Below are 25,879 nucleotides of genomic sequence, written 5' to 3'. Positions count from 1 at the left end.
CTTCAAGCTTTCCCCCTCTCACCTTAAAACTATGCCGTGTAGTAGTTAACATTCTCACCCTAGGAAAAAGACTGCCCTATCTATGCCTGACATAACTTTATATCCTTTTAGGTCACCCCTCAGTCTCCGACACTGCAAAGAAAACCATCCAAGTTACCTCTGCTTATAGCTAAACACTCCAGTCGAGGCAACATCCAGGTGAACCTCTGCAAAGCTTCCACACTGTGGCAGCTAGAACTGCGCACAATATTCCATATGTAGCCTAACCAAAGTTTTATGTACAGCTGCAACATGACTTCCCAACTTTTGTGCTCACTGCCCTGACACATGAAGGCGAGTATGCTGTACGCCTTCTTTTCTACCCTATCCACTTGTGTTGCCACTTTCAGGGAGCTATGGACTTGCACCCTATGATCCCCCTGTACATCGATGCTCCTGAGGGTCCTGCCATTTACTGTATACTTTGCTCTTGCATTTGACCCTCAAAAGTGCATCACCTCACACTTGTCCGGATTAAACTCCACCTGCCACTTCTCGGCTCACATTTTAAATCGATCTGTATCCTTCCTCACTATCCACAGCGCCACCAATTTTCCTGTCATCTGCAAACTTATTAATCACCTACTCTTTCATTCAAATTATTATTGGTATTGATATTGATTTATTATTGTCACTTGTACTGAGGTACAGTGAAAAACTTGTCTTGCATACTGATCATGCAGGTCAATTCATTACACAGTGCAGTTACATTGAGTTAGTAGAGTGCATTGAGGTAGTGCAGGTAAAAACAATAACAGTGCAGAGTCAAGTGTCACAGCTGCAGAGAAAGTGCAGTGCAATAAGGTGCAAGGTCACAGCAAGGTAGGTCGTGAGGTCAGTCCATCTCATCATATAAGGCAACTATAGAACAATACAGCACAGAAAACAGGCCATTCAGCCCTTCTAGTCTGTGCCGGAACCGTTCAATAGTCTTAACACAGTGGGGTAGTAACTGTCCTTGAGCCTGGTGGTACGTGCCCTCAGGCTCCTGTATCTTCTACCTGATGGAAGAAGAGAGAAGAGAGAATGACCCGGGTGGGTGGGGTCTTTGATTATGCTGGCTGCTTCACCAAGGCAGTGAGAGGTAAAGACAAGAGTCCGAAGAGGGGAGGCTGGTTTCTCTGATATGCTGAGCTGTGTCCACAACTCTCTGAAGTTTCTTGTGATCTTGGGCAGAGCAGTTGCTGTACCAAGCTGCGATGCCTCCAGATAGGATGCTTTCTGTGGTGCATCAATAAAAGTTGGTGAGTGTCAAAGGGGACATACTGAATTTCTTTAGCCTCCCGAGGAAGCAGAGGCACTGGTGAGCTTTCTTGGTCATGGCATCTATGTGATTTGACCAGGACAGGTTATTGGTGATGTTCACTCCCAGAAACCTGAAGCTGTCATCCTACAAACAACAGAAGTCTCAGCACTGACCTTTGTGGAACACCACTGGTCACCGACTTCCAATCAGAAAATCACCTCTCCACCTCTTCTGCGACCAAGCTAATTATGTATCCAATTTACCAACTCACCGTTTATCCCACATGACCTAATCTTCTGGACCGGCCAACCATAAGGGGACCTTGTCAAATGCTTTACTAAAGTCCATGTGGACAACATTCATTGCCCTACCCTCATCAATAACCTTTGTCACTTCTTCAAAGAACTCGATCAAATTTGTGAGACAGGACCTCCCGCAGGCAAAGCCATGCTGGACGTTCCCAATAAGTCCACGCTTTTCCAAATGTGAGCAAATCCTGTCCATGATAATCTTCTCCAATAGTTTCCCTGCCGCGTCAGTGGTGGGTAAGTTATTGGAGTGGGTTCTCAGAGACAGGATCTACATGTGTTTACAGGCAAGGACTGATTAGGGATAATCAACATGGCTTTCTGCAAGGGTGATTGTGTCTCTCAGATTTGACTGAGTTTCTTGAAAAAGTGACCAAGAACGTAGATGAGGGAAGTGTGGTAGACATTGTCTACTTGGACTTTAACAAGGCCTTTGACAAGGTACTGCAAGGTAGGTGAGTCTGGAAAGTCAGAGTCGAGTTTACTGTCATATGCACAGGTGAAATAAAAAACTTATGCAATAGCATCACAGGCACATAGCATCAGACAAGGAACAGTAACAAGAAGAACATAAATGAAGCAGAAATTATGCATAATTTTTACAAGAAAGGTGGTTGAGTCCACTACTCTCTGCGGCTTCATGTGTTCCTGCACATTTGAATTGCTGTACCAAACCATGATGCAACCAGTCAGGATACTTTCAACAGTACATCTGTAGAAGTTTGTTAGAGTGTTTGGTGACATTGCCAAACCTCCTTAACCTTCTAAGAAAGTAAAGATGCTAGCACACCTTCCTTGTGATTGCAACTATGTGCTGGGGCAAGGGCAGGTCATCTGATATGTTAACGCCCATGAATTTAAAGTTAGATCACATGGGATCTGGGGCAAGCAGTGTGGTGGTTAGCATAACGCCATTACAGCGCCAGTGACCGGGTTCAATTCCGTCCACTGTCTGTAAGGAGTTTGTATGTTCTCCTCGTGTCTGCGTGGGTTTCCTCCGAGTCCTCCCACATTCCAAAGACATACGGGTTAGGAAGTTGGCGCCGGAAGCGTGGCGACACTTGCGGGCTGCCCCCCAGAACACTCAACGCAAAAAGATGTATTTCACTGTGTGTTTCTGTGTACATGTGACTAATAAGGATATCTTATCTTATAAAATAGGCTTGATGGTTGGAGACAGAGGGTGGTGGTAGAGGATTGTTTTTCAGACTGGAGGCCTGTGGCCAGTGGGATTGGAGCTGGATCCACTGTTGTCCGTTATTTATATTAACGATTTGGATGAGATTGGAGGTGGCATGGTTAGCAAGTTTACGGATGTGGTCTAACTTTAAATTTCTGGGCGTTAGTAAGTTATTGGACGACACTAAAATTGGTGGTATAGTGGTCAGTGAAGAAGGTTATCTAAGATTTCATCAGGATCTTGATCAACAGTTAACAGTAAAAGGGTGGCTAGGGAGAGGTTAGGGAGAGGTGGAGCCACAGGAGATGGGCGAAGTTTTTAATGAATATTTCTCATCATTTTTTTATGGCGGAGAAGATCATGGAAGCTAAGAATTTGAGACAAATGAGTTATGATGTCTTGGACCATATATGACTTACCAAGGATGAGGTATTGGTGGTCCTGGTCAAATCACATAGATGCCACGGCCAGGAAAGCTCACCAGCGCCTCTACTTCCTCAGGAGGCTAAAGAAATTCGGTATGTCCCCTTTGACACTCACCAACTTTTATCGATGCACCATAGAAAGCATCCTATCCGGATGTATCATGGCTTGGTACGGCAACTGCTCTGCCCAGGACCGCAAGAAACTGCAGAGAGTTGTGGACACAGCCCAGCGCGTCACAGAACTCCCCTCCTTGGACTCTGTCTTTACCTCTTGCTGCCTTGGTGAAGCAGCCAGCATAATCAGAGACCCCACCCACCAGGGTCATTCTCTCTTCTCTCCTCTTCCATTGGGTGAAAGATACAGGATCCTGAGGGCACGTACCACCAGACTTAAGGACAGCTTCTACCCCACTGTGATAAGACTATTGAACGGTTCCCTTATACGATGAGATGGACTCTGACCTCACGATCTACCTTGTTGTGACCTTGCACCTTATTGCACTGCACTTTCTCTGTCGCTGTGACACTTTACTCTGTACTGTTATTGTTTTTACCTGCACTACCTCAATGCACTCTGTACTAACTCAATGTAACTGCACTGTGTAATGAATTGACCTGTATGAACGGTATACCAGACACGTTTTTCACTGGACCTCGGTACAAGTGGAAATAATAAACCAAGACCAACACTTACAAACATTTCAATGCGGTTCATGGCGGCAACGATGAACCAGAAATCGCAGCGACCGAGAAAGCGCCCTATCAACTGTTGAAGCAGCCAAGTGCGCAGGCCCACACCCAGCCTTTCGCTTCCAACCACATGACCTGCCTTGCGGAGGTTTCCGGGAGCTCGGCGGCGGGGGTGGGGGGACCCGACCGGAGCGGTGCGAGGTTCGGCCAACACCCAGGCCGGACCCTTGGGCCCGGGGTGCAGCCTTTGGCTGGGAGGAGGGTCAGTGTGACCTCCAGAGCTCTGCGGGCCGTCAGCTTGGGACAGTCCCCGGCCCTCTTCACCCCTCCTGCCCTGCCCTCCGCGATACGGAGCCTGGGGACTGCAGAACATGCTGGAGATCCTCGGCAGGTCCAGCAGGGAACACGGGAAGAGAAAGTGTGTGACATTTCCAGGTCAGAACCGGGACGACGAGAAAACAAGTTAGTCTTGTTGTTGCGAGCGTGGGGAGGGGTGATTGGGACAAAGGGAATTTCTCTGATGCTGGAGGCCAGCGTTGCCGCGGAGATAAGCTGCTCAATCTGCAGCCACAAGGTTTCAGGCTGAGAGTATTTGGAGGGAGAGGGGAAACAGACAAACCTAGGTGTTGAAACTGTGAAGTGCAGCTCAGAAGCTGTAGCTGAAGTCCTGATGTCATTCAGTGTTAAAAGATATTTTCCTGATACCACCTTTGGTTATTTGGCTTCATTGCCCTGGATACACAGTGTTATTTAACAACCTCGTTCAGATTTCCTCTCAACCGTACAGGAAGTCTGTGTAACTGCAGTCCCCCATCTCTGTCTTGCATCTGCAGTCTCCTGTGTCTCCCCCATTTCTGGAATCATGATGTTTCCCTGGAGAGAAATTCCCAACTCTGTGTCCACCTGAGAGATCTGAGTTTTCAGACTCTTAAGGAAAGGGGCCACGTCCAGTAGCGCAGCAATCTCTCGGCACTGCACTGGGGCATTAGGCTTGATCGTTGCGTTCAAATTTCTGGAGTTCAATCAAAAATGCAATGTGGCAGGACTTCAATCTGAACTTGCAAACGCCAGCGATCGGGGTTCGATTCCCCTCGCTGTCTGTAAGGAGTTTGTACGTTCTCCCCGCGTCTGCGTGGGTTTTCTCCGGGTGCTCCGGTTTCCTCCCACATTGCAAAGAAGTACGGGTAGGTTAATTTGGGTTTAAAATGGGCGGGGCGGACTCGTTGGGCCGGAAGGGCCTGTTACCACGCTGTAAATAAAATTTTAATAAAAACGTAAAATTCTCTCTTCTAGATTGCTGTCCTGTACCTATTGATTTTTTGTAAATTCCATCTACAGGGTAGAATAAGCAGATCATTTGTGTATGGGAATCTCAAACTCCAGCATCACATCAGATCTGCAGTGTCAGTTTACCAGAGACGAGATTTCTGAGACGAGATAAGAACCACAGCGTGACCATTACAACAGTGAGATTCACACCCCTGGTGAAGGTGTTTAAGAGCACCAACTACAGCAGCCAGAGAAGACAGCAAGGAGAAACCAAACACGTGTTCTGTGTGGAGGGTGAGACTTGGACGAACCAACCTGGAGAGAAACCTTGTAAATTATCTTCAAGTCTCTGAAGGGGTGAACAACTACTTTCGTGAAAAAAAAAGTCACTTGTTGATCCTTGGAAAAGAAACAATCCCCCATCCCAACTGGAAACTTGTGAATCTGCTTTGTGGGTGAGATGAAGTTCTCATTTTTATCTTCTCATTGAAACTCATTGTGTCCAACGTTGATCCAGCGCCCTGAGAACACACCAGCCCGTCCTCAGTGGAGATAGGACGTTCAACTGCTCCAAGTGTGGGAAGGATCCGCTATGTCATCTGACGTGGTAACACATCAGCAAGTTCACAGCGAGAAAAGGCCATTCACCTGCTCTGAGTGTGGGAAGGGGTTCGCTCATTCATCCAAGCTGGTGAGACACCAGCAAGTTCACACCAAGGAGAGGCCATTCACTTGCTTAGAATGTGGGCAGGGATTCGTTCGGTCATCCGACCTGCTGATACACCAGCGAGTTCACACTGGGGAGAGGGTATTCACCTGCTCTGAGTGTGGGAAGGGGTTCACTTATTTATCCAAGCTAAAGAGACACCAGCAAATTCACACTAAGGAGAGGCCGTTCACTTGCTTAAAGTGTGGGAAGGGATTCATCCGGTCATCTGATCTGCTGGCACACCAGAGAGTTCACACTGGGGAGAAGCTATTCACCTGCTCCGAGTGTGGGAAGGGGTTCACTTATTCATCCAAGCTGATGAGGCACCAACAAATTCACACCAAGGAGAAGCCATTCACTTGCTCAGAATGCGGGAAGGGATTCATTCGGTCATCCGAGCTGCTGACACACCAGAGAGTTCACACTGGGGAGAAGCCTTTCACCTGCTCTGAGTGTGGAAAGGGGTTTACTTATTCTTACAAGCTGATGAGGCACCAGCAAGTTCATACTAAGGAGAGGCCGTTCACTTGCTTAGAATGTGGGAAGGGATTCATTCGGTCATCCGACCTGCTGATACACCAGCGGGTTCACACTGGGGAAAAGCCATTCACTTGTTCCGAGTGTGGGAAGGGATTCACTCGGTCATACAGCCTGACGAGACACCAGCAAGTTCACACTGGGGAGAGGCCGTTCATCTGCTTTGAGTGTGGGAAGGGATTCACGGAGTCATCCCAACTGCTGATACACCAGGTATCTCACACTGGAGAGAGGGCCTTCACCTGCTTGGAATGTGGGAAGAGATTCATTCACTCATCTCACCTGTTGACGCATCAGCGGATTCACACTGGGGAGAGGCCTTTCATCTGTTCAGTGTGTGGGAAGGGTTTCACTTGGTCATCACACCTGCAGATACACCAGCGAGTTCACACCGGGGAGAGACCTTTCACTTGTCTCGAGTGTGGGAAAGGATTCATTCATTCATCTCACCTGCTGACACACCAGCGAGTTCACACCGGAGAGAGGCCGTACACCTGCTCCGAGTGTGGGAAGGGATTCACCCAGTCATCATACTTGGTCAATCATCAGCGAGTTCACACTGGAGAGAGGCCGTTCACTTGCTCCGAGTGTGGGAAGGGATTTAAACAATTATCCAATTTGCTGACACATCAGATAGTTCACAGTGGAGAGAAGCTATTCACCTGCTCCGAATGCGGGAAGGAATTCACTCGATCAGCCTACCTCGTGACACACCAGCGAGTTCACACTGGGGAGAGGCCGTTTACCTGCTCTGAATGTGGGAAGAGATTCATTCAGTCGTCCCACCTGCTGAAACATCAGCGAGTTCATTCTGGACAGAAAGTTAAAAACACTGTACATTGAATATTTACCAGCGGTAGCTGCTGAAACCAAAGGGAACTTTGCAAGGGACTGCCGGTGTTGGATTCTATGGTTACTGCTGTTGGTTGTCATACCCTGGCTATTGGGCACAACTGGAGTTTTTTTCTGCTGATGTTAGGAACTCTTAAAACTGGCCTGGAGTTTAATATTCTGGATCTGTGAGAAATAAATCAGTTCTGTTTTAAACCCAGTGTCTCAGGTTTTTAATGTCTCTGCAATAGAAACGATGTACAACAGAAAGAGGGGTATCGTCAGTGTCAGTGTTTCTGCTCCACACCAGCCTCCTCCCATCTCACTCTGTTGAATATTCCGCTCCATCTATTTCTTGGTTTATTGCCTGTGCCACTGGAATGTTATTATAGACAACTCTTACCAGTTATTTTTTCTCTTTACTATTCCTAAGGGCAGGCACGGTAGTGTTGCGGTTAGCGTAATGCTATTACAGCGCCAGCGACCCGGGTTCAATTCCAGCCACTGTCTGTAAGGAGTCTGTACGTTCTCCCCGTGTCTGCGTGGGTTTCCTCCGGGTGCTCCGGTTTCCTCCCACATTCCAAAGATGTACTGGTTAGGAAGTTGTGGGCATGTTATGTTGGTGCCGGAAGCGTGGTGACACTTGTAGGCTGCCCCCAGCACACTACGCAAAAGATGCATTTCACTTTGTGTTTTGATGTACACGTGACTAATAAAGATACCTTATCGTAAATATTCCATTGGCACAGCCTGCCCAGCCCTTGAGGACAGACAGTCAGGTCCTCTGAAATATCTTGGCTCAGAGCACTTGCTGAGATTGCTCAGGCCTTTATTGTCTGGTGTGCAATTTAGTCCCTCGGCCGAGGACATTCTTGGAGTCAGTACAGCGTTGGTTCCTTTGTTCGTGGTCTGGGATGAGGGGAGATGGAGTAAAGTGGTGGACATTCTCCCCACAGATATTATGTGACCTGCTTGGTATATCCAATATTTTCTCAGAATAAAATCAATGCAGGGCCATGAATTGAAACTTCTTCCCTTATTTTTGAAAAAAAAATCTCCATGCAGTGGAAACAGTCACCACGGTTATCACAGGATCCACGAGGCTCGAACCTGGAATCTGCAGCTTAAGTGCATCAAAGGATGATGACTTGATTGACTCACTAAGTAACCCAATGTAGGGAAAATCAATGCATCAAATGTTAACTATGTAGCTTAATTAATTAAAGTACATAAATAGATAAAGCAGGTTATTAATTTGGTATTAAAAAACTGCTGATAATGGAAATCTGAAAAAAAAACAAAGTGTTCGAAACACTAAGCAGGTCAGGCAACATCTGTGGAAAGAGAAACAGAGCGAACGTTTCAGGTCAAAGATGGGTCTTCAACTTGAAACGTTAACTGTTTTTCTGTCCACCTGCTGGACGTTTCCAGCATTTTCTGCTTTTAGTTCACTTGTTAGGCCCCAGCTAGAAAACAGTGTATGGTTCTGGTCATCACAGTACACAAAGGAGATGACACCATTGGAGAGGGTGCAGAGGAAATTTAGGTGGATTTGGCTGGATTTGGGGAATTATGGTTCAGAGGCGATACTGGTTTAGCTGGGAGAGTTTCCCTCTTGAAATAAAGGATGCAAGGCAGGATTCATTCAAGGATGATAAAACTATGGGTATTCTGGACAGAGTGAGCAGGGAGGACCAATGTTGCTCGGCAGCAGGAAATAAATGGTGCAGGTAGATTTAGATCACAGGGATCGAGTCAGAGAGAGATACTACACAGAAACTGGCCTTGCAGCCCACCAAGGCTGCACTGACCATCGAGCACCCACTTTTACACTAAACAGACCCTAACCCATTTAATTGTCTTCACAACTTCTCCAGATCCTACCACTCATCTGCACACTGGGGCAATTTACGGTAGCCATTTTACCACCCCCCCCCCCGACCCCACAACCAACACATTTTTTGAGACGTGGGAGAAAACTGAGCACCTGGAGGAAACCCACGTGGTCACATTGGAAAATGTGCAAATGTCACCGGAGGTCAGGAGTGAACCCAGGCTGTGGGAGCTGTGATGTGCTACTGTGCCAATCGTTTTCAACCTGAGAGTGGTGGGGAAGGGTGGGAGACTTTAGTCTGGAGCTCACTGCCCAAAGGGCTGGTGAAAGCAGACACACTACATTACAAAATTGCCTGGACGGTGTATTGTGGAGGGTTGTGGCTGTCACGTGACAGCACTGCCTCCGACCTGGTCAGAAGACATACCACTGCCAATCGAGGCTCGGCTCGGCTCGGCTCGGCTCGGCTCGGCCCGGCTCGGCCCATCCCCCCCCCATCCCCCCCCCATCAGCACACACCTGACCATTGGCTTTTGTAATTGATTAGTCCTTGCTGGCACCAGGCCATTGGCCTTTGTAAATTACCTGGGCCGGACCCCCCCAGCCCTCCAGCACTATAAAGAGCGCCCACATGTGCTCAGATCTTTCTCTTTGCCAGCTTCAAGGGACCACCCTACTTCACTCCAGGCTGAGGACTGTGGAACGGCGCTGGAGAAATCATTGGTGAGGTGGCACTGTTTAAGGGTTGGGAACGTCTTAGTTAGAGTCCCTAGTAGCGTAGAGCCATGCCTGTACTGAGTCAAGGGGTGGTGGGTATTGTATTGCTTTTCCTTGATTGTATGTACCTAGTTTGGTGTGTGTGTGTATTTTATCCCCATTGCAATTTTCCCACGCTTGCTATAAACCGTGTGTGTGTGTGCTATTCCCATTACCATTTTCCCTTGTTTGACTTTTGTCAATAAATCATTTCCTGCCAGACTGTTTTCAGAGCCCTTGCCTTCTGAGACACCGAATCTGTTTCACAACAGATGGGTCCTTAAAGAGCCACAACCTGCTGGGAAGAGGGATCAGGCAAGTCAGACCCAGTTTGACCAATATGGTCACAGTTGCCAAACAGCCTTCCTCTGTGCTCTCTCAATCCTTTTAATTACCAAAAATCCAGGAGTCTCAGGTTCAAGATCAATAACTGACCAATTAGTAACTGTTTTTTTCTGGAACAGAATTCAACCTTCTACCATCCTGCACGTGTTGAAGTGTTTCTTGACTTTGCTCCCGAGCCCTGGCTCCAGTATTCAGACTCTGCTCCCTGGTCCCAGGCTCCCCAGACAGTGAGAGCAGTTCTTCTCCTTGTACCACTCTACCATGGTGGTTTATCTGACCTTAATCCAGAACATTAAACTCTCGTCCAGTCGTGGAGCATGTTAACATCGGCAGAAACAACTATCCCTATCAGATCCCTTGCAAATGTGTCTGTTCCAAGGAGAACAACCCCAGTTTCTCCAGCCAAACTGTATAAATGAAGGGCCTCATCCTTTGAGATTGCTGGGAGTGTCTGATGGCGGGTGGCGTTTGTTCAAAGTCAAGTTTATTGTCAAATGCACACGTACATGTATGCATAGCTGCAGTGATAAACTTACAGCAGCATCACGGGCATATAGCATCACACAAGCAGCATTAACAAGAGAAACATGAATTAAACAATTTTTACAAGAAGTAACACAATAAGAACAAAAAAAAGTCCATTTTAGTGCAGTGATCAAAGGGAGCAGGGTTGGAGTTTTGGGCCAATAACTCTTTATGAGGAGGGTCTAGTTCTCTCTGCAGGATGCTGCCTTGTCTGCTGAGTGTGTCCTGCACCTTCTGGTTTTGTTTCAGATTTCCAGCATCTGCAGTTATTTTGGTCTTTTTTTATTAAATCTCTGGCCAGCTCTGATGCAAGCTCACCAACCTGCAAGGCTAACTGTTTTTCTCTCTTCTGAATGCTGCCTGATCTCGTGGCCTTTTTTTTTCAGCATTCTCCTTTACTTCAGATTTTCAGCAGGTGCTGCATTTTGTTTCCCCCCCCCATCCAGCATTCTTTGCTTTTTTTTGTTTCTCTCTCTTACACCTCCCCCAGACAGAGCCGCTGCTATTAACAAGCCTTCACCACCCTCCCACTGTGGCCAGTACCAGTCTGTGTCACCCAGTCGCCTCTGGCCTCCACCACATCACAAGCAGCGTTTTTTTTAATCTCTCCAACCCTTCCCCTTCTCTGCGCTTTGAAACACATCTGTTTTCCACACGTTCTGTTGAAAGGCCATCGAGCAGAAACATTAGTTATCTCTTTCACTGCTTCCTGCTATTTAACCAATATCCTAAGGCCATCGAGCAGAAACATTAGTTATCTCTTTCACTGCTTCCTGCTATTTAACCAATATCCTAAGGCCATCGAGCAGAAACATTAGTTATCTCTTTCACTGCTTCCTGCTATTTAACCAATATCCTAAGGCCATCGAGCAGAAACATTAGTTATCTCTTTCACTGCTTCCTGCTATTTAACCAATATCCTAAGGCCATCGAGCAGAAACATTAGTTATCTCTTTCACTGCTTCCTGCTATTTAACCAATATCCTAAGGCCATCGAGCAGAAACATTAGTTATCTCTTTCACTGCTTCCTGCTATTTAACCAATATCCTAAGGCCATCGAGCAGAAACATTAGTTATCTCTTTCACTGCTTCCTGCTATTTAACCAATACCCTATCCATAAAATTTATCTCGTTTATGTTACAGACACCCTTCAGTAAAATATTGCTGGCAGCTTCTGTAAAGGTTGAGGGGTTTGTGACCTGGGACAGCAAAAGTGACTGCTGCTTATCGTAAGAATTTAAACAGACAAGAATTAGGAACAGGATTAAGTAATCCGGCCTTTCAGTCTGTTCCACTGTCTGTCAAGATCATGGCTGATCTTCCACCTCAGTGTTATGCTCCTTCCCTCAACACATCGATGGGTCTCTGTTTTGTATGCAGTTAATGACTGAAGTCATATTTTTCTACACAGTGGGTGGTATATGGACCAAGCTGCCAGAGGGAGTGGTAGAGGGGGGTACAATCCCAACATTTAAAAGACATTTAGACAGGTACACGGATAAGAAAAGTTTAGAGGAAAATGGCCAAATGCAGGCAAATGGGGGCTAATTCAGGCAGGCACCTTGGCTGGCATGTCTCCTTGCTGCCTTTTAGCCCTGTTTATGTCTTTTTTTCTCCCAGGCAGAGATTGCCAGATTCCCACTGCCTCCTGACGACAGTCAAGGATGGCCAGAAAAGTGGCAAACTGAATTTGATCCGGAGGTGTGGGATTACATATTTGGAGAGGTCACCAAGGCAAGGGAACATACAAGAAGCAGAAGGATATAGAGTAATGTGGGGGAACAGACTCTACGTCCACAGACCCTTATTAGTAGTAAGGCAGGTCAATAAACTGTTAGGGTGCCAATGAGATGCTTCTCCCTGTTACATAAGGTGTAAATTACAAGAGCAGGGAGGTTATGCTGGAACCATATACTATACTTGTTAGGAACACCCCTCTGAGTACCGTGAACAGTTCTGGTCACCACATTATAGGGGAGGTGCTATTGCATTGGAGAGGGTGCAGATGAGATTTAAGGTTGTTGCTGGGACTAGACATGAGGAATACGTGGATACACTGGCATTGTTTTACTATGGAGCATGGAGATCAAGAGGCGATTTAATTGACTGTAAGATTGAAAGAGTGCAGAGGAGATTCACTAGAATGTTGCCGGGTCTTCAGGAGTTGAGTTACAGGGAAAGATTGAACAGATTAGGACTTTATTCCTTGGAGCGTAGAAGAATGAGGGGAGATTTGATAGAGGTTTACAAAATTAAGGGGCATAGACAGAGTTAATGTGATTTGGCTCTTTCCACCTAGATTAGGAGAGATAAGTACGAGAGGACATGGTTTTACGGTGAAAGGGGAAAGGTTTAGGGGGAACATTAGAGGGATCTTCCTCAGTCAGAGAGTGGTGGGAGTGTGGAATGGGCTGCCATCTGATGTAGTTAATGCAGGCTCACTCTTAAGCTTCAAGAATAAATTGGATAGATATATGGATGGGAGAGGTCTGGAGGGTTATGGACTGGGTGCAGGGAAGTGGGACTAGCGGAATAACGTTTCGGCACAGACTAGAAGGGTCGAATGGCTTGTGCTGTATGGTTCTATATAATTTTTAAGGGGCCCAGACAAAGTAAAAGACCCATTTCTCTTAACAGAGAGGTAGAGAACCAGGGGAGGGTGTGTATAAAATTATTAACAGGAGAATTAGAGGGGGTGATGAAGAAAAGGTTTGCACCCAGAGGGTGGTAGGTGTCTGGAACTCACTGTTGGCAGAAGCCCTCACCACATTTATACAACACACGAATGTGTAATTGAAGCACAGTGACCCATGGAGCAACTGGCTTGTTCGGGGAAGATAAGATCAAGGTGGTAAGCACAGACATGATGGGCCGAATGGTCTTGCCTGCTGTAAATTTTGTGTGACTTTATGCTTCTATAACAAAGTTGGTAGTGCAGGATATCAGAGTGAAAGAGCAGGTGTGCCCAGTGGAAGTTACCCTGTGAAGCCCAGATGTACTTTCTCTTACAGTTAGAGTCTGCAATGTAGAAAAGGGCCATTCACTGCCTGCCTGTGCTCCTGCTCAATGCCAGCCTCCCAACCGCCACTTTTCCTTCTCCCCACATCCTTTCCTTCCTCTCACCCTTGTCCTTTTATCCAGCTTCCCCTGTATACCATTTTCACTATGCACCAAGAACACACCGAATCTCTATCCAAACCTGGCCAACGATTGTTGTGAAGTCTGGAGGACCGGAGGGGGAGCCACGGTCTGGGCTTGCTCACTGTCAAACATCTACATCACGAGACCACAGGAGCGGGGGGGGGGGGGGGGGGAGCTATTTGGCAGAGACTAGCAAAGTACACACAAGTGTAATAAAAAGAACGCATTCGACCTACCAGCAAGCAGCAAACATATGCTGAGCTTCCCTGTAGTCCAGTAAACAATTCCAGCTGCTCAGCCAGGGCAAGCAGTACCTGTGTTGTAGATTATGTCTAGAACACCACAAAAAAATGCTTTGTTATTGTTTAATCATCCACTTGTATCCAGAGAAAGAAGAGGAAAAAATAGGGATCTAACTTGTTTTCAACCTTGGTCAGCTCACATTGGGAGCGCTGTGTACATCTCTGGTCTCCATATATCTCAGTTAACACATACTGGAAGTACTGTGCACAGTTCTAGTCTCCTGACCAGTTGATTTGGCCACATTAGTAGGAATTTGAATAGTTCTGGTCTCTATATTATGATACTAACAAATGAGATAAAGGCAGTAGAGAGGAAGGAACTTGACTCAGAAAAATCACAAAGCTGGCTCGGAAAGTCTCAAATCATCAAGGGCAGAAGACACTGGTGAGAGTTGTACAATGGTCCTGAACAGTAGCGGTAATGCAGGGCATGGTATAAATCAGGAAATTAGAGGTGCCTGTGTGAAGGATAATACAACAACCATTGGGTCTTTAATCTAATTAGAGATTGGCCAAACCAAATGAGCATCAAGTTTGGAGAATGAATTCACAGGCTGAATAATAATTAGTTTTCTAGACCAGTAGATTGAGAGAACATTCTTCACTGTGTAATGACCAAAGGCAAATTGATGACCTGGTGGTTAATCGTTTTTTTTAAGGAAACATTATTAGTAATAGTCAGGTATATAATATACACAGAAACAGGCTCTTCAGCCCATCTAGTCCATGTCACCTGATCTTCTGCCCAGTCCCACCTACCTGCACCCGGACCATATCCCTCCAAACCCCTCCCATCCACACACCTATCCAAACTTTTCTTTAATGTTACAATTGAACCCACATCTACCACTTCTGCTGGCAGCTCGTTCCACCCTTCTGAATGAAGAAGTTTCCCCTCAGATTTCCCTTAAATATTTCACCTTTGACCCTACACTTATGTCCTCTCATTCTCGTCTCACCCAACCATAGGGGGAAAATACCTGCATGCATTCAACCTATCTATACCCTTCATCATTTTGTATATGTCTATAAGATTCCCCCTCATTCTCCTGCGTTCCAGGGAATAAAGTCCTAACTTATTCAACCTTTCCCTGTAACTCAGGACTTCAAGTCCCGGCAACATCCTTGTAAATTTTTTCTGCACTTTTTCAAACTTATTTATATCTTTCCTGTAGATTGGTGACCAGAACTGCACACAGTACTCTAAATTCAGCCTCACCAACGTCTTGTACAACTTTAACATGACATCCCAACTCCTGCACTCAGTGCCCTGACTTATGAAGGCCAAAGTGCCAAAAGCTCTCTTTACGACCCTAACTACCTGTGACACCACTTTCAAGGAACTATGGATCTGTATTCCCAGGTCTTTGTTCTACCACACACCTCAGAGCCCTATCATTCACTGTGTAAGTCTGACCCTGGTTTGTCCTCCCAAAGTACAACACCTCACACTTGTCTGCATTAAATTCCATCAGCCATTTTTCAACCAATTTACCTAGCTGGATAGCTTTCCTCACTGTCCACTACGCCCCTAATCTTGGTGTCATCTGCAAATTTGCTGATCCAGTTTATCACGTTATCATCTAAATCATTAACATAGATAATAAACAATAACGGACCTAGCACTGATCCCTGCAGCAGATTAATATGACAGATTTATGCAAGCATCCAAATGACTCAGTTCAATCTGAAATTAGGGTCTTACATCTATATAATGAAAACTACTGAAGCAAGAGGCATGAGTTAGGTATGATATATCAAAAAGAATGAGGGTAAATAAGCAAGTATAACATGTGAACTAAGTTTTAATTCTTCAAAAGTGATGTATATCCTTTCAGGCAATAAAAATATTAAGAGGAAAGTGATCTGGCTACGACTAACAAGGGAAGTTAAACATAGGAATGGTACGGTAGTGTAGCGGTTAGCATAATGCTATTACAGCGCCAGTGACCCAGGTTCAATTCCAGCCAAAGTCTGTAAGGAATTGGTACGTTCTCCCTGTGTGTCTGTGTGGGTTTCCTCCGGGTGCTCCAGTTTCCTCCCACATTCCAAAGATGTACGGGTTAGGAAGTTGTGGGCGTGCTATGTTGGCGCCGGAAGCGTGGTGACACTTGCGGGCTGCCCCCAGAACACACTGCACAAAAGATCCATTTCACTGTGTGTTTCAATGTACATATGACTAATAAATAAATATCTTTTCTTATATAGCTAACAGGAAATGCTAAAAAAGCAGTAAACGTGGATTAGGAAAATGAAGAGAAAGTTGAACAAGCGTGAAAGATGCAAGTGGATTGTCAGAGCTTCCGTACATGTGCATAAAGGAAAAGATTAGCTCAATATTGGTTCTTTACAGATAAATAGGAAAAATTAATGATAATAATAAGGAAATGGAAGAGAAAATAACAAAATATTTATGAGTCCATCTTCACAAAAGAGACAAAACAACTCCCAGAAATAGCGGAGAACTAAAGATCTTGAACGGACAAAGAACTCGATGAAAATAGCATTATGGTTGTCATCCTTTACTATCAACCATACCATCAATTTTTGTGTTACCTGCAAGCTTACCTCCTAAGCATCTTTGTTAGCCAGGGCATGGAAGAGCAGAGAGGTTATGATACTACTTTATAAAACTTTGAGTCGGCCACATCTGGATACTGTTCACCACACTGTGGGAAGGATGTGATTGTCCTGGAGAGGGTGCAGAGTAGATTTACCAAGATGTTGCCTGGGATCGAGCATTTCAGTTAGGAGGACAGACTGGATTGGCTGTTTCTTTTGGAATGGAGGAAGCTGAGGGGTTGGGACCTGACAGAGGCACACAACGTTACGAGGGGCATAGGTAGGGCAGATAGGAAACTTTTCCCCATAACAGGGGTGTCAAAAACTAGAGGACAGGGGTTCATGGCAAGAAGTTTATACAGATCTGAGAAAGAACTTTTTCACCCAGAGGGTGGTTGAAATCCTAGTGGGTGATAGAGGCAGGTACTCTCACGAGCATTTGAATTGCCAAGGCATAAATGGCCAGGGAGCAAGTGCTGGCAAAAGGGATTAGTGTAGATAAGTACTTCATGACAAGCATGGACATGGTGGGCCCAAAGGCCTACTTCTATGTAATATGACTGTATTAGTCCATTTCCCACAGGTTAGCAGATAACAACTATGATCCCACTATTTAAGGAAGGAGAGAGAGATCACAAAAAACTACAGGCCAGTTAGCCTGACATCAGTCAGAGGGAAAGTGTTAAAATTTATTAAATTAGAAAGTGGTGCCCATAGGCTTGGGGATAGTCAATATAGATTTATGGAAGAGAAATTGTGTTTGACTAATAATTTTTTTAGGTTGTAAGCAGCAGAATAAGAATACAACTCACAGGAGGAGGTGGATAGGCCACGAGTCAGCTCCACCACCCAAGATCACCACCAATCCAATCCAGGCCTCAACACCATCTTGCCACTCCTTCCCATATGCTTCTACTCCCAAGCACTTCAAATGTCTGCCAGTCTCTACTTTGAATATATTTAATGATTCCAGTTTCACAGCTCTCTGGGACAGAGAAGGCCAAGAGTCTCAGTCCCCCAAGAGAAGAAATTTCTTCATCATTGTCTTAATGAGAAAATACTTATTCTAAAGCTATGCATGTTCTAGATATCTCCATAAGGAGAAATATTCACTCAATATCCATCATCAATCTCCATCAGAATCTTAAATTTCAATCAGGTTACATCCTTCTAAACTTCAATGGGTATATGCTCAATCTGCCCAATGTCTCTACATGTCATTTCCTTCAGCCCAAGACTCTGTTTAATCTTTGTTGCGCTCCTTTTATAGCAAGCATCTCCCTTTTTAGCTGGAAAGATCAAAGTTGTACACAATATCCCAGATGTCGTTTCATTGACACCTTATGTAAATGTTGCACAACGTATTTACTCTTAAACCCTCCAGCAAAAAAGGCCAAGTGCTATCTGCCTTGCCAATTACCCTCCATACCTATATACTAGCTTTTAGTGACATGTACAAAAACAGCCAGGTCCCTTCGAACATCAACATTTCCCAATCGCTCATCATTCAAACAAAAAACACTTTTTGTTTACTCAACCAAGGTGGACATGATACAGAAGTCCGATCAGAAATTCTGAAGGACATTGTTTTCCCAGAGATTGAAGGGAATGTAGAACACACTCACTCAGGGAACGCTTTCTCCAGCTTATATTCTCCAAAAACACCATTAGGTTGAAATTATTTTCATATTCACAAAAAACACATTCTGATTAAAATGTGGTTCACTGAGGTAAACATTATTTACTGGTTTTGCACAGAGCTTTACATTATATCCTGCATCTATTCACCTACAAATGTGGCAACACAGTGGAAATGCTGCCTTGAATCATTCCGCCGTCATTGATCACAAAGCATTTGATATCGAAACACAGGGCCCCCAGGGAACATTCCTGTTTCCTTTGGTGCTCAACTGTTCAAAGTTTGTTGCTTGTTTGCTCGACACCCAGAGCCAAAGCAATGGTGGACAGCTTCTTGATGCCTTTGAGACAGAGCAGAAAAAGAGCAACGTGACTGAAGCAAACCCAGTTTCCATGCCACAGCTGATTTGAAAAACTGTATGCAATCATTTTGGATACAGTAGTAAGAAACAGGGAGAAAGTAAAAAAAAATGGGATAAATATAAGACAGTTGGTCCATATGGCCTGTCCCACACAATTGTGTTACCTTGCACATACAAATCATTAAAATGCTATGACATAAAAGGAAGCCATTCGGCCTATGTACATTTTGTTCTAAAAGAGCTAACCAGCCAAATGCCACCTTCCAACATTAGGTTCATACTGCCCTGCAGGTTAAAGTTCATCAAGGATACATGTAAGTACTGTTAAAATAGAGTGTTGCTGCCTCAACTGTTCTCTCAGGTAGTGACTTCCAGACACCTACCACCCTCTCCGCAACAAAAACCCTTTCCCCAATTGTTCTAAATCTTCATGTCCTGGTTTTGAGCCCTCTGCTAAAGAAACACATCCTTTCAGTTTCCTCTAGAGGACCAATTTTCTACACCTCAATTAAACCCTGCCTGTACCCTCCTCTATTCCAATAAAAACAACCTATCTATTCTCTCATTAGTTAAAAATTTCCAATCCCAGTAATACCCTTGTAATATCTCCCCTGCATCCTCTCCAGTGCAACCATATCTCTCCAATAATATACAGATTAAACTGTACATAACTGATGTTGTATAGTTCTGGCATAACCTTAATGCTCTTATGTTTTATGTCTGCTAAGAAGCATCCCATACATCTTAATAAACCAACTACCATTACTGTGCTACCATTAAGTGAAAATCAAAAAATTGTAGATGCTGGAAATCTGAAATAAATATAAGCAGCATCTATGGAAAGAGAAACAGAGTTAATGCTTTAGGTCAAAGAGAAAAGGTCATCTGATCTTCTACCTGAAACCTGCTGAGTGTTTTCAGCATTTTCTATTTTTATTTCAATACCCAAAGTCAAAGTCGAGTTTATTGTCATATGTACAAGTACGTGTATACACAGGTGCAATGAAAACCTGGTTTGCAGCAACACCACCAATAGAATCAGATACACAACAGTCACAAGAAAAACATAACATAAATTATACAAGAAAGAATGCAATTAGAAAAAAAAAACGAAGTCCATTGTAATGCAAAGTGGTCATAGTGTTGCTGTACTGAGGCAGTGATTAGGGTCGTGCAGGTTGGTTCAAGAACCCAATGGTTGAAGGGAAATAGATGTTGTTGAACCTGGTGGTGTGGGACTTCAGACTTCTGTACCTCCTGCCTGATGGTAGCTGCGAGATGGCATGGCCCAGACGGTGGGGATCTTCGATGATGGATGATGCCTTCTTGAGGCAGCGCCTCACATAGATACTATTGATGGTGGGGAGGCATTGCCTGTGATGTATTGGGCAGAGTCCACTACTCTCTGTAGTTTCTTACGTTCCTGCACATTCAAAATACCGTACCAGACCATGATGCAACCAGTAGGGATACTTCCAACAGTACATCTGTAGAAGTTTGTTAGAGTGTTCAGTGACAAGCTGAATCTCCTTAACTTCCTAAGATAGTAAAGACACTGGCGCACCTTCCTTGTGATTGCGTCTATGTTCTGGGGCATCCAATATGCTAATGCCAGGACTTACAGCTACTGACCCTCTCCACTGCTGATCCACCAATGTAGACTGGTACATGTTCGTTCTTAACCACCTCTGGATTTGTCCAACAACAGTGGTGTCGTTGGTGATTTTGTATATGGCTTTGGAGCTGTGCTTAGCCATACAGTCACGTGTGCATAGGAAGTAAAGCAAGGGGATGAGCACACAGCCTTCAGGTACACCTGTGTTGATGGTCAATAAGGAGGAGATTTTGTTACCAATCTTCACCAATAGAGGTCTGCTGATAAGAAAGTCCAGTTTCAGAGGGAAATACAGAGGCCCAGGTCTTGAAGATTGGTAATGTTTGGAGGGGATGATTGTCTTGAACGCTGAGCTGTAGTCAATGATCAGCAGCTTGATGAATGGGTTTTTGTTGTCCAGATGGTCCAGAGCAGAGTGAAGAGCCAGAGGAATTGCATCTGATCTGCTGTTGACCTCTTGTAGCAGCAAGCAAATTGAAGTGGATCCAGATCATCTCTGAGGCAGGAGCTGATTTGCACCAAAACCACTCTCTCGAAGCACTTCATTATGGTTGATGTAAGTGCCACCAGACGATAGTCATTGAGGCAAGTCACCATGCTATTCTTGAGCATCGGTACAATAGATGCCTTTTTGAAACAGGTGGGAACCTCAGAAGAGAGAGGTTGAATATGTCCGTAAATTGGTCCTCGCAGATCTTTAGTACTCGGCCAGGTATGCTGTCTGAACCAGACACCTTTAGTGGGTTCACCCTCTTGAAGGATGTCCAGACGTTGGCCTCAGAAACTGAGATTACAGGGTCATCTGGAGATGCGGAGGCTCGTGTGAGTGTGTCGTAGTTTTCCCTATCAAAGTGTGAATAAAAGGCATTGAGCTCATCCAGGAGTGATGGGTCGTTGGTCACTTATGCTAACCAATCCCACCTTGTAGAAATGAATATTGTCCAAGCCCTCAAATGTCCATCTGTGATTCCAGTTTAGTCCAAAATGGCCTCTTTGCACTTGTGATTGCCTTCCGGAAGCCGTACCTGGACTTCTTACATGACTCTGGGTTGCCAGCCCTAGACAGATCTAGCCCTCACTAGTTTACGCATCTCCTGGTTCATCCAGGGCTTATGGTTGGGGAAGACTTGGAATGTTTTTGTGGGTTCACACTCATCCATGCATGTCCTTATGAAGTCAGTGATGACGGTGGCATATTCACTTAGGTCCGCTGATGAATCCTTGAACATGGTCCAGTCCACCGTCTCTAAGTGCTCCTCTGCCTCTCCCATCCAGCTCTTCATAGTCCTCTTCACTGGTGCTGTGCTCTTGAGTCTCTGGCTGTACGCAGGCAGAAGCAGCACAGCCAGGTGGTTGGATTTACCAAAGTGCAGGCAAGAGATGGAATGGTAGGCATTATTGATGGTGCTACATTAAGATCTGTTGTCAAAGGGTCTTCAGTTCCTCCACACCTCAGTACCCTCTCAACTAATGTACATTCCTCTGCCTCGTTGCACCACCTAAAATTCATTCCCTCACACTTTTCTGAACTGAATTCCAGTCACTCCTTGCTGCCCAACTGACGAGCCCATCGATACCCTTCTGCAGTCGAAAGCTTGCCTCCACATTGTCAACCATGTGGTCAATTTTTGTATCATCTGCAAACTTCTTGATCATGTTACCTACACTGAGTCTTCGTAATAATGTATTACAAAAGCAAGGGGCATTCTGTGCCACATAGAACTGCATTGGAAACAGACTTCCAGTCACAAAAACAACCTAACTGTTATCCTTTGATTCCTGCCACTGAGTCATTTTGGAGCCAATTCACTTTTCCTTGGATCCCATTGGCTTTGATATTTTTCGAACAGCCTGTCACATGAATCCTGGTCAACAGCTTTGCTGAGATCCAGAGGCAACAAATGCACTGCCCTCACAGAACCCCATGCTCACTCATCACAAAATTCAATCAGTGTAATGAGAAACAATGGTGAACGAAAATTTTAAAAACTGCAGATGCTGGAAATCTGAAATGGAAACAAGTCAGGCAGCATCTGTGGAAGGAGAAACACTCAGGACTAAAACCATTAATCAGATGTATGCAGACTGTCCTCAGTTCATCTGTGCCTTGATAAACGAGGGGGGAAGCTGTCCCACAGAATTGATTCCAATAATGTGTGCACCAGTAAACAGCCTCTCATTACTCCGTGTATCCCTTTCTCCCTTGTTAAAGAACTGTATAATGTAAGCAACCGCCATCGATATAAGATGTTTTATAAATGCTCAGTGCCTCCACAATCCCTTCCCTGGCTTCTTTTAACAGCCTTGGATAAATTTATTTGGGTCTGGAGATTTACTGAATTTCAAAGATGCTAAAACATAATACCTCCTGTCTTAGTGTATTTATCTTTGACACTCATTTTCCTGAACCACTGTTGTTTTCTTCACAAGCGAAATGGATAAGGTTTTCACGAACCACCTTCCCTACATCCTCTGCCTCCACACACAGGTGAGCCGATTTGGTCCTAATATCCTTTTGAATTGCAATCTGACACTTTCCACAACCCTCCAGACTTTCTGCAGCATTGAGTTCTCAGTGACCGACATAACCTTCCCTCTCACTTTCTCACATCCACTTTGCCTCCTGTCATCCAGGTCTCCGTCCTTTCTCTTTGGGGGAACATCTTTACCCTGAACCTGCTCCCTGACTGCCTCCTGTTGCTTTGACACCCATTTACCTTCAAGTAGCTGTTTCCAGTTCATTTTTGCTAAATCACTGCTCAGCCTCATAAAATCTTCCTCACCTCAGTGAAAGACATTGACTCCAATTTTATCTTTGCCCTTTTCCCACAGCAATGGTGAACCCCAACCCCGGTCTCCTCAGAAACCCCCTCCTCCCCTCACATCCTCTTCCAACCATCAGACCCTCCAATTCTCTCCCACCCTCTCCCTCAGATTATCACATCACTCCCTCCCCTCAGACCACCCTCCACCCCTCCCCTCACCTCACCACCCTCCACCCCTCCCACCACCCTCCCCTCCCCCTCACCACCCCACCCATCCACCCCCACCCTTCACCCCACCCATCCACCCCCAACACCTCCCCATTCTCCCCCAGACTCTCCCGCAGACCCTCCCACCAGCTCCCAACACAAACCATGTTCCCCCACCAACCCCACCCTCCCCCTCCCTCAGACCCTCCCCCACTCTGCCTGCCCTCCCTCCTCCCTCCCCTTCCTCCCTCAGACCCTCCCCCCCTCCTCCTCCCCCTCAGACCCTCCCTCCCTCCTCCTTCCTCCCCCTCCCAATCCTCCCCCCACTCCCTCCTCCTCCCTCCTTCCTCCCCTCCTCCCTACCCCCCCTCCATCCCCCCTCTCCCTCCCCACTCCCCCATCCCCTCCCCTCACTCCCTTCCCTCCCCTCCCCCCTCCCCACTTCCCCCTCCCTCCCCCCTCTCCCTCCCCACTCCCCCATCCCCTCCCCTCACTCCCTTCCCTCCCCTCCCCCCTCCCCACTTCCCCCTCCCTCCCTCTTCCCCTCCCCCCCTCCCCTCCTCCCCTCCCTCCCTCTCCCCTCCCTCCCTCTCCCCTCCCCCTTCCCCCCTCCCTCCCTCTCCCCTCCCCCTTCCCCCCTCCCTCCCTCTCCCCCTTCCCCCCCTCCCTCCCTCTCCCCCTTCCCCCCCTCCCTCCCTCTCCCCTTCCCCCTCCCCCCCCTCCCCCTTCCCCCCTTCCCCTTCCCCCTCCCCCTCCCTCCCCCCTCCCCCTTCCCCCCTTCCCCCTCCCTCCCCCCTCCCCCTCCCCCTTCCCCCTCCCTCTTCCCCCCTCCCCCTCCCCCCTTCCCCTCCCCTCCCCCTCCCCTCCCCCCCTCCCCCTCCCCCCTCCTCCCTCCCCTCCCCCCCTCCTCCCCTCCTCCCCTCCCCCCTCCCCCCTTCCCCTCCCCCTTCCCCCCTCCCTCCTCCCCCCTCCTCCCTCCCTCCCCCCTCCTCCCTCCCCCCCCTCCTCCCTCCCTCCCCTCCCCCCTCCTCCCTCCCCCCCCTCCCCTCCCCCCTCCTCCCTCCCCCCCTCCCTCCCCCCCCTCCCCTCCCCCTCCTCCCTCCCCCCCTCCCCTCCTCCCCTCCCCCTCCCTCCCCCCTCCCTCCCCCCCTCCCCCCCCCCTCCCCCCCTCCCCCCTCCCCTCCCCCCTCCCTCCCCCCCCTCCCCCCTCCCCTCCCCTCCCCCCCTCCCCTCCCCCCCTCCCTCCCCCCTCCCCCCCTCCCCCCTCCCCTCCCCTCCCCCCCTCCCCTCCCCCCCTCCCTCCCCCCTCCCCCCCTCCCCCCTCCCTCCCCCCCCTCCCCCCTCCCTCCCCCCCCTCCCCTCCCCCCCCCCCCCCTCCCTCCCCCCCCTCCCCTCCCCCCCCTCCCCCCCCTCCCCTCCCTCCCTCCCCCCCCTCCCCTCCCCCCCCTCCCTCCCCCTCCCTCCCCTCCCCCCTCCCTCCCCCCTCCCTCCCCCCCCTCCCCCTCCCTCCCTCCCCTCCCCCCCCTCCCCCTCCCTCCCCCCCCTCCCCCCCCTCCCTCCCCCCCCTCCCCCCCCTCCCTCCCTCCCCCCCCTCCCTCCCCCCCCTCCCTCCCCCCCCTCCCCTCCCTCCCCCTCCCTCCCCTCCCCTCCCCCCCCTCCCTCCCCTCCCCCCCCTCCCTCCCCTCCCCTCCCCCCCCTCCCTCCCCTCCCCTCCCTCCCTCCCCTCCCCTCCCCCCCCTCCCTCCCCTCCCCTCCCCCCCTCCCTCCCCCCTCCCTCCCCCTCCCTCCCCTCCCCCCCCTCCCCCCTCCCTCCCCTCCCCTCCCCCCCCTCCCTCCCCCCTCCCCCCTCCCTCCCCCTCCCTCCCCTCCCCCCCTCCCTCCCTCCCTCCCCCCCCTCCCCCCCCTCCCCTCCCCCCCTCCCTCCCCTCCCTCCCTCCCTCCCCTCCTCTCCCCCCCTCCCTCCCCTCCTCTCCCCTCCTCTCCCCCCCTCCCTCCCCTCCTCTCCCCCCCTCCCTCCCCTCCTCTCCCCCCCTCCCTCCCCTCCTCTCCCCCCCTCCCTCCCTCCCCTCCCCCCCTCCCTCCCCTCCTCTCCCCCCCTCCCTCCCCTCCTCTCCCCTCCTCTCCCCCCCTCCCTCCCCTCCTCTCCCCCCTCCCTCCCCTCCTCTCCCCCCCTCCCTCCCCTCCTCTCCCCTCCTCTCCCCTCCTCTCCCCTCCCCCTCCCCCTCCCCTCCTCCCTCCCATCCCCTCCCCTCCCCCCCATCCCCTCCCCTCCCCCCCATCAACCCCAACCGTCCCCGCTCGCGCTGCCGGCACCGGCCGGCAGAACCAACGCGCCTGCGCACTACCGCCGCCACCGGGAACGTTGACGGCGCTGGCTGCCGTTGAAGGCGCGACGCGGGCGCCCGGAGAGCCGGCTCCCAGACATGCGCCCTCCGTCAGGAGCCGGCTGGAGGGGCCGCGCCTGCGCACCTGGGCTGAATCCGCAGCCGCCCCTCAGTGAGCCCCGCGCTCCGGTGTCCCGGAGCCTCCGGGATGTTAAAGCCTCGCCCCCTGGATCCGCGCCCCGCAGAACTGACTGGGGCCGGGGCGGG

General features: G+C 48.4%; 1 protein-coding gene across 1 annotated transcript in view; it reads left to right on the top strand.

Annotated features, from left to right (window-relative positions):
• Window positions 1–4,042: 4,042 nt before the first annotated feature.
• The window catches only part of LOC127576403 (zinc finger protein 850-like), an 84,859-nt gene continuing 63,022 nt past the window's right edge, over window positions 4,043–25,879 (top strand). Inside the window, exons 1-4 of the mRNA XM_052026914.1 lie at window positions 4,043–4,323; window positions 5,227–7,240; window positions 12,317–12,430; window positions 25,612–25,784. Of these exons, the coding sequence (XP_051882874.1) occupies window positions 5,750–7,240; window positions 12,317–12,430; window positions 25,612–25,784 (1,778 nt within the window). The 5' untranslated portion in view covers window positions 4,043–4,323; window positions 5,227–5,749. The remainder of the gene's footprint in view (window positions 4,324–5,226; window positions 7,241–12,316; window positions 12,431–25,611; window positions 25,785–25,879) is intronic.

Source organism: Pristis pectinata, chromosome 12 (assembly GCF_009764475.1).
Source record: "Pristis pectinata isolate sPriPec2 chromosome 12, sPriPec2.1.pri, whole genome shotgun sequence".
NCBI classification, from domain to species: domain Eukaryota; kingdom Metazoa; phylum Chordata; class Chondrichthyes; order Rhinopristiformes; family Pristidae; genus Pristis; species Pristis pectinata.
The sequence above is the reverse complement of the archived record's forward strand: the minus strand, read 5'-3'. Positions and strand labels throughout refer to the sequence as shown.